Source organism: Xiphias gladius, chromosome 10 (assembly GCF_016859285.1).
Source record: "Xiphias gladius isolate SHS-SW01 ecotype Sanya breed wild chromosome 10, ASM1685928v1, whole genome shotgun sequence".
Classification (NCBI taxonomy): domain Eukaryota; kingdom Metazoa; phylum Chordata; class Actinopteri; order Istiophoriformes; family Xiphiidae; genus Xiphias; species Xiphias gladius.
Window position 1 is genome coordinate 8,720,535 of NC_053409.1, and position 9,380 is coordinate 8,729,914.

General features: G+C 43.4%; 1 protein-coding gene across 1 annotated transcript; it reads right to left on the reverse strand.

The window, feature by feature from the left end:
• On the reverse strand, positions 1 to 789 carry olig4 (oligodendrocyte transcription factor 4). Its single transcript, XM_040137966.1, has one exon. It carries the CDS (start codon positions 787 to 789, stop codon positions 1 to 3), a length of 789 nt encoding a protein of 262 aa, XP_039993900.1.
• Positions 790 to 9,380: the final 8,591 nt, after the last annotated feature.

The window sequence follows — 9,380 nt, forward strand, 5'->3', positions numbered from 1 at the left end:
TCACTTGTTCATAGGCAGGCTGTGCAATGTGGAGGTAGTGGTGGGCAAAGGTTGGCAGAGTGAGCAGGGGCAGGGCATGCCAGGGAAGTGCCTGTAGGAGCTTGTCAGGTGGAGGGGGTCCTTCAGAAGGCCCTGGACTGGAGCATGAAAACCCAGGAAGCTGGCGGATGGAGGGGAGTGCGTGACTGGGGCTGCAGGAGCAGAAGATGAGTGATGCTGGAGAGTGGAAGGCGTGCTGCCCACCAGAGAGTGCAGGGACTGGGCCAGAGGATGCAGAGGGAGGTGGGCTGTGGGGGCTGAAGGGGTGATAGCAGGGTGCGCAGCAGGGTGGGCAGCAGTGCGGCTCTGGACGCCGGCGCTGCCTCCATAAACATCCCCCACCAGCTTCTTCATTTCCTCCAAAGAGCTGGACAGCATGAGGATGTAGTTGCGGGCTAACAGCAAGGTCGAGATTTTTGACAGCTTGCGGACTGAGGGGCCATGAGCGTAGGGCATGACCTCTCTGAGGCCGTCCATCGCCTGGTTCAGATCATGCATCCTTTTCCTCTCCCGACTGTTGACTTTCAGCCTCAGGTCCTGCATCTCTTCCTTGCTGAGCTCAGACCTGGTCTTGGTCTTCCCACCTCCACTGCAGCGGTCCGTCCTTCCCTCGCTGGCCTCGCTGTCTGCTCTGTTTCCTTGGCAGAATGTCTGGAACATCTTGTTGGAGAAGAAGCTCCCAGCTGAGTCATCCACCACCAGGTCTGGGGAAGAAGAGCGGCTGCAGGTGGAGCCAGCATCAGAATCCATCTTGGTTGAAGCAGGAGAAATTTAAAAATGGTCCAAAAATAAAACTCTGTTGAGCTGAGGACTTAAATTCTAAAGATGCTTCCTAGTTCTTGGTTTACAATCTTTCCCAGTTGCCTGTAGTGGCACCACAGTCTCACCTCTCTCAGAGTTCAGTCTAATGATTAGTCTGTCCACAGGAGTGAGTCTGTCCACAGTCTAAACTGTTACCCTCTGGGCCCACTGGGGTGTATTTATACCACCGACACAACAAAGGAACAATAAGCCGCATAATGAGACACTTAGAGCCACAGCCAATTGCAGAAGGGACACACTTTCACCCCCCTCTTACACCTCCTTCCTGCGGCCCCCACTTCACCTTCCCACACCCAATTCCCCCCACCCTGATGAACCCCCTACACATTAACCAAAACAGGGGATGATCAAATGTTGTGTTAAGCTGTTCACCCAGTAGTTAAACAGAACTATGTTCAAACTTTCTTTAAAGACTGCTGTGCATGTTACTAAAAGTATATGTGTGATGATAAAACTGTATAAAAAGAAAAATGTTCAGTTTAGCAAGTATGACATTCAAAGTGAAGTAAAAGTGAGAGTGTGAACCCCAGATCAGCTAAAGAGTGAAACAGACCACTGTTTTTACTGCCTTGCTCCATCACACCAGATATATGATGCCTTTAAGGCCTTATTTACATATGGTATCCATGAGACACTTTGGAGAAAGGTATGAAGCACCATATGAGGTTCTTAAACATGTAAAGAGCTGCGTTAATGGCACACTAGGTACAATTCAACCAGGAGCTCAAAACAAAAGGGGTCAGATAAATTTGACTTGGCTCCCCAAACAGTCTGTGAAATCACATCACTATCACTGGAAAGGGGGTCCTTCAGTTGGGGAGGAGGTAGTTAAAGAGATACTAAAGAGTGGGGATGGCATTGTCTTCCCCTAATTCCACTGTAAAGCTACTAGCACTTTCTCAGCTTTTTTCACCTATTCTTTCAGTTGATATTAAATGGGGCTGTCAGGAACATTGGATAAACTTGGATAAACTTGAAAGAAACTGAAACTGTTTCCATTTGTAAAATATGAATTCCTACCAGGCTTGATGTCCAATGTGTATCTGCTGAGCTGATCTTGTGGCTAGATCAAGCTGACTTCTAAACATCTCTGTTCAGAGGCTGGATTTCTCTACTTAGCTCAGGAATTTCCTGCCTCTTTGCTGCCAAGCAAGGCCTCCAGTGAGGCAGTGCTAGAGGGCCAGTAGTTTGAAATATAATAATGATCTGCTCTTGTGTTACACCATCCTGGGTTGCAAAAGAGATTTGCAAAAACACTGGTTTTGTGGACCTTGGATGAGGTATTGATTCTTGCCTGGAGCACAATAATTGCACATAAAAGGTTTTATTCAGTTCAAATGTTCGAAACATTTTAAAGGTGTCGTGGCTGGAATGTGTCACGTTTCATCATCTGTCAGCTCTTCTAAGTAAATGTTTGCTTTTCTCCTCTTGGTGCACAGTAGGACACCCTGGTTTATATTTACTCAACACTACTTAATGTTCTCCTCCAACCGTGGGCGTCTTTGTGCAGCTTTAGGATTGTTGCAGGAATAGTTTTCTGTCAAAGTGAATTTGGAGTGACCACTGACTTGAAATTCATATATCTTGGTATATTGTTGGTTTGATAGATTCAAACAGCCTCATCAAACATTTTTTGGCTACCTTGCATTAATCAGGGTGGTGTCTGAGGCTGTTTCCAGTTCCCTTATCATAGATGCTAACAACATTATCAACATCCCTTAAAAAATATCATTTCCAACATATAATTATTCTTAGTTGATATAAAAATTGAACCAATATTTCAAAATATTCTTTAACCCGTACAGTTTTTCATCTTAACCTGTCAGTGGGTGAAAAGGTTGAATATCCATTTTTCAATATGAGGCAACAAATGCTGCATTCTTTTAACCTCATTTTTTAAAGTATAGTATACTTAGATATACCATATTTTTACCTGTATGTGAATGGCTGAACCAAGTTTGTTTATTTAACAGTGTGTACATGCCCCTCATTTATAATTTGTAATCACAAGTGTAGTGTTTTAATTTTGATGGACTTGCACTGAAGCTGACAATGGTCTGCACCTCGCTGTGTGCATTCTCAAAGTAAGAACCGACACCCATGGACCCACAAAAAAGTTAGGACTGGGAATCGAGAGGGTCCTCAGCACCCCCCTCCACAGTGCCATCAGGGGGCTCCGCAGGGTGCTTTGGCTCAGCCAACATTCGCTGATATTATAATTGGGAAACCTTGAGAGGCAACATGGGCCATTTATTTGGAGCATATGGATTTTCCCATCGTTAGGCTCGGAGCCAACATGGCTGCTGGACTCTTCTCTGTTAATTGGGTCAGGTCCTAATTAACTATGTTGGACACAATGGTCTGGATTTCATCCTTTTCCAGTCTTTCAGACCTTTTAATGACTGGTTCCGTGCCACTCCAGTCATTGTGTTTAACACACTCTAAAGAGATGAAAACGATCAATAATGTTCCTTAATGCTCTAAATAAATAATCTATAAATTCAGAAGAAATTTTTCCAAGCCCACTCTTTATCTGAACATGAAGTTACATTGGTAAGATTTTCACTCATATAAAATGAGTAAATGAGATACAGAATATTAAAGAGAAGAAACAGCTAAGAGAAGTTGTGTACTAGTGCAAACACCCTGAACACATATATGGATCATTGTTAGGGGCTCTATCTGAATAAAAAGAGGGTAATCAGACCTTCTCTTACTCCATTATTATATGCATGAGCCAGATAAATCCCATTCTCCTGCTCATTCTTATTCTTATTCATGTGTTTACAGAGGCAACGGGCCACACAGAGAGACACAAGGATCTCTAAGCTTTGCATTTTACAAATGAAAGCGTAGCCACCCTCCATGTTTCCACATAATCCTTCAATTTTTAACCCTGCATCAGAGTGTTTGACTTTCTTCTCTGGATGCCACCTTCATTCAATTCAAGGGCTCTGTGACAGACTTTTTTTTAGTCTTTAGAGGCCCCCTTTCTGCTGCCTCACGGGGTGTACTCCAATGAAAGTGCTCAGGTGACCAGAAAATGAGGGCATTATCACAGGCATATGCTTGTAGCAACAGAGGATCAGGCTAGATTAGGGCCTATCATGGCTCAATAAAGCGCTGATCTGAAGAGCAAACCTGCGCTGTGTACCGTAAGGCTTCCTTCACTCTCTGCTGGTCATTGTTTAACAGGATCAGTGGCTGGATCTTCTGTACACACGCACACACACTGAGCTTTAATCTGGGCTTGTGGTCGACAGAAGAGCCCATAGAGGACATGCAGCAGCTTGGTTTGCCACTATTTTTCACAATGTCGCTCAAGGCTCTGAGATCAAAATCACAGCAGGAGAAGTGATCAGCGGGAGAAGATATGTGGGATTGGGTTGGTTTCATCCATGGATCTAAACTTTTCCCTATGACTACCAATGTCTGGGGAGAGTGATATAAAACTGTTTCACAAAGTGTCTGAACGGGCCGACAAGTGTTTCTGAGAACAGGGAGTGCTGCCCTTTGTTATCTCCCACCGCTGGGACATACTGCTCAGTGATTTATTCATTTACACTGCCTGAAACAACTGCATTATCTCTGCCACAACACACAGACACAAAGGCGCTCTGAAAATCCCCTAGGATGTTTATGAGTCACTAAAGAGTCCAATAACTTTCCCCTTCATCTTTAAGCAGCCACGGAGGATTGCATGCTGAGGAGGGCTGCAGGGCGAGGGGAATCAGGAGGGGGATCCAGGCCCAGGGAGAGATACTGATTATGGGCAGGATAAAAGAAGTCCAGGCCCTCTCCTCTGGAGCTGAATGGGGCTCGGTCAGCAGGCTGTCCCATACACTGACCTACTCCATGCTGCTAGAACTTCATAAATTACCCCACAATTACCCTAGGGGGACACCGAGGGAGGAAAGGCAGGCCAGAGCGGGAGAGAGTGAAAGGAGAAAGAGCAGAACCGGTTGCCAAGCAGACCGTCATCAGGAGGTGTAGTGACCGGGTCCAGATATTTGCCGGGAACCAAATGATGGCGAACTCCTGAAAACTTTTTAAAGCGAGACTATGTAAAAGACACAACGCATTCTTCCTCTTATGGATGAAAAGTAGAATTCTAAAGCAACAAAATGAACCTTTTCGCAATTCATCACACTCAGGAGTTTTGCTGCTACAACCTGACTTGGTCTGGTATGACCAGCTGCATATGGTGGCTAATGTTGGCTTACATTAGCAAACTTTAGGTAGATATTGCTGTAAAATGTCAGATTGAGGACTCTTTTCTTCCAGTCTACCCCTACTGTGACATTATATTTGCCTACTTAACATTACCCCATAATCAGTACTTCTGTTTATCAAAAGTTATATGGGCTCACTTTAAAAGCAAGCTCTGAGGTAAGCAAAGAACCAAGATGCAACAGGCAGGCACATGCCCATAGTTCGATTTATAATACAATGAATTTCTGAATAAATTGGCAAGGGGTGCATCTAAGTCAAAAACACAGGACTTGCCTTTTTTCAGACTGATAACTTTAACGCTTGTTATATTCAGTATTCAAAAACCTGAAGCTTCAAGGAGGTGGTTCACTGCAAAAACATACCAGTATCATACAGATAGTTTTGGTTTTATTTGTCCAAGTCTTGAGATTTAGATTTTTGCCTCCACTCTAATACAATGGAGACGAATGGAATTTAATTTGCGGTGCACACAGCACTGAAAAATGGCATGTAAAATAATTCAACTTTTTCCAGAAGCAGTGTCCCTCTTACACTGGCTAATACAGAGAACACCCTGCCAACAGTTTTTAGAGGGAGTATTTTCTCACTAGATATTTACAATATTTATAAAGAAAACATTTTAAAGATAGGTCTGTGAATTATCTAAAGGGGAAATCACCTTCTGGAAAAATACTAGGCTGCTGAACCTTTGTGAATTTAAATTTTCAGTGCTCTGAGTATCACAAATACCATTCATCTCCATTACTTCGGGGTGGAGACACAATTCTCAAAACTTAGGCAATCATAACCCAAACTATCTACATTACTAGATAAAGCTAAAGAGTAAATGTGTTTTTTTGTGATTTGGTACAATTTGGCCTTTTAAAGACTGTGATGATCACTGAGGCAATTCTTCTTGTTTAACAAACCAACAGTACATTGACATGGCTTCATTAAAGTTCAAGAAAATGTAGATATACTTAAGGATGTATGAGCAGAGTTTTATGCCCTGTTCATACCTGGCATTAACATGTGTCTTGGGTGATCCGATCACAAGTGGACAGCTCTAAGTACGTCAGTTCACACCTGGCTTTAGAATGCATCTCCAGATGCGTATCTAGTGACCACTTGTGACCAGATCTCACCTCCCCGCCCTATATGCAAAACACGTAAACACGTACATTATTTCTGTTTGCAAAGACCAAATTCGTTGTTTGTTTTTAATCGACAGGGGGCGGCAATGCACTTCCCCTGCCTAGTTTGCCGGAAATTAAAAGAAGAAGACGACATAATTAAAACAATACAGACTGGGTCTATTCCTTGGCATGTTCCAGGCAAAGCAAATCGCCCAAGATGTTCGACACACTTGCAATATATCTCTGTGGGCTTTTTGAAATGTTCAGACATGGTGGACCAAGCCGGCTCATGCGATTTGTAAGACTTGTATTTGTTTGGGAATGAGGACGTGCTTCTTCTTACGCAGAAGACATCAGTTGAGTAGGCGCTCCTTCAGTGTCGCCCGGGACAAATTCGCATACACACTGCTAAAAGAATGTGACTATATGCGACCCAGACCACCTCCAAATTTGGTCTGACGGATCTGATCTCAATACATCTTGGGTGCATTCACACCTGCAATTAGAGCTGTCCCCTTGTGATCGGATCACCCAAAACGCATGTTAATGCCAGGTGTGAACAGGCCCACAGATGCTGTAGATTAGGAGTAAAAGAGTTGGCAAATCCTACTTAATCAAAAAATTACATTAACGTGCCACAAGCCTATAGAGATACACACACTTACACTCAACACACACACACAAAGTATTTCTGTTCGGCATTGTGCTGGTCACACTTTTGAACAGTTGGCCACTCACTGGTGCATGGGGGTGGCTTTGTGTCGGCGGTCTGCAGACTTCTGCCTCTCTATGCCCCCCTTTTGTCTCCTCCATCCCCCTCGTCTCTGCGTTATCCAGTCTGATAAACCAGGGGACCTGCTCGCCCAATAATTTCCCTCCCCGAAGCCCAGGCACGACTCCTGCCTTTCATCAGCACCATTGTTTCAGTCTGTTACCTCCGCTTGTGCTCCTTCACCACGGCAACACATGCACACACACACACACACACACACACACACACACACACACACACACAGCCCCCTCCTTGTCCCTGTCCCATCTGTGGATAGGCCTGCCATGTGTCTATTCATAAGGGTGCCGGCGGCAACACCACTGTATGTGGAAAGTACATGATGCTGTCCTTTTGTGTGGGGCTCAGTCCTCAGCTACTTACCGCTGACCCCGGGGTCAACGCACACAATAACCTGAGTGTTGGTGGCCACTCGCCATCCTCATTGGCCCGTGATTGACGAGCTGATCAATGGTGTGTGTTAGTGTGCGTGTGTGCACCCACATGTGTTTGGTTTCTATACAGCCTCTGCAGACCCATTGAATGAAGCGTGTCTGTTTTGTAAGTATTGGTCTTTTGAAGGCATCAGACTAGTTAGTGACACACAATTGACTTCTTTGGCTTTTAACTTGATGTAGCGAAATGGAGAACTGCAATTTAGCTGAATGGGCACACGCCTCGTCTGGACATTTAAAAACCTGCGAAAGTACGCTTTATGAAGCTGTATTGCTGCAATGTTCTGTTACAATTTTGGGGTTTATTTTTAAAAAAATTCTGTCATATCCCCTCAGTCTGCCATTTTCATCTTCATCTTTATCCCCTGCCCCTTTCTTTTTTTTCATTGCACACACACATTCACTCCACCCAAGGGGCTCAGGTGGGCGATTACGGATGCACATTAAACCTTAATTCACATATGGCTGGATCTGAATACTGATGAGGAGATCTGCTCCTGTGGCACATTATCATCCAGTGTCCAACATGGCCGAAGCATAGACAGTTCCTAATGCAGATCTGTAACTGTGTCCCGTAAGACTGACAGATGATGAAAAAACACACACGCTGACTCTCAGACACATAATATGAAGGACAAAGTCAAGAATGGCCGTGTTGTTCTTCTCTGCTTTGCTGACAAAAACCAGGCCATGACCCTGTGGTTTATAGGCCTCCTGCTGTCAACTAGTGGAGGGGTAAAGTGGGATGGCATTCTTGACCTGTCTCCATCATAGGAGAGCTGTGTCATACTGCTGTCATTGAATCTATGTTTTCATATTATGCTTCAGATACCATTATCCTGTATAAAATTATGTGACTCTTAACATTTTAGCATCTATTGAAGACCTAAGACATGACTGGCTTTCTGTAGCTCACTCCTCATTTCTGCTTGAAGCTAGAGGCTCGGCATAACACCAAAAATCTCTGACTGAGCTGTCGGCAGTTGAGTTGCATTGTGGGTAATGTAGGCACCAAGTTTTGACAAGGAAGAAGAATGCGTGGAATAAAAATGACAATGGAGATCATGCCAGAACCAGTCGTATGAGAGCTGTTCTCATGTAGTGCATACGAGCGATTTAAGAGGATTTGTGGCATTCGCCAGTTTTCTGGCACTTGAGTTTTCTTTGGTACGAAAGAAATTCACGACTGGTCCAAACGTGTCGTACGAGTCATCAACACATAGACTGCCTTTCCTAACGAGGGGAAAACACACTCATTTGACTTAAGAACTATATTGGCTATGTCTGAATGTTATTTATTTTTTATGTGTATTAAAAATATACATAAAAAAACTTCATACAAAATGAATATCATCTTCACCATATCATCATAATCATGCGGTTTGCGGATTTCCTGAGAAGCTGGACAGGAGGAACATTTACAGCAACCAGGAACCTTTCTGAATGTGTACATGGACATGTGGATATTAATTTAAGACAGACTTGAAAAATTGTGAACCTATCCTTTAAAAAAAAATTAGATTAATTAAACACCTTTCAGAACCCCTTCTGAATAAACGTTTTGCTTTATTATTATTTTATTATATCTCTCATTATTCTGGGGTTTTGTATTATTACTGCTGCTTGTTGTATTAACTTTTTTTAATTTCTGACTGCACACATTGTATTTACATTGTGGGTTGGATGTTATTCCTTTGGTTTATTTGTCTGCTGATGCTCTGTAAAGCACTTTGTGACTCATTTCAGAACTATACAGTTATACAGCTTAGTAATATAATTACCATCATTACCCTTATCCTTAACTTCATTGTTATGTGGTTGCACATCAGTACATTATGATATACACAGATGCTACCATTTCTTCCTTAAAAGAGATAGCAAGCCACAATATGACCCCACCTTTTTTGTGAAAGGGAATGTACACGCTGAGATTTCTCCCCTCACACA

Excerpts from the sequence above, each read along its gene's own strand:
- olig4 (XM_040137966.1), bottom strand. The coding sequence starts at position 789 with ATGGATTCTGATGCTGGCTCCACCTGCAGCCGCTCTTCTTCCCCAGAC.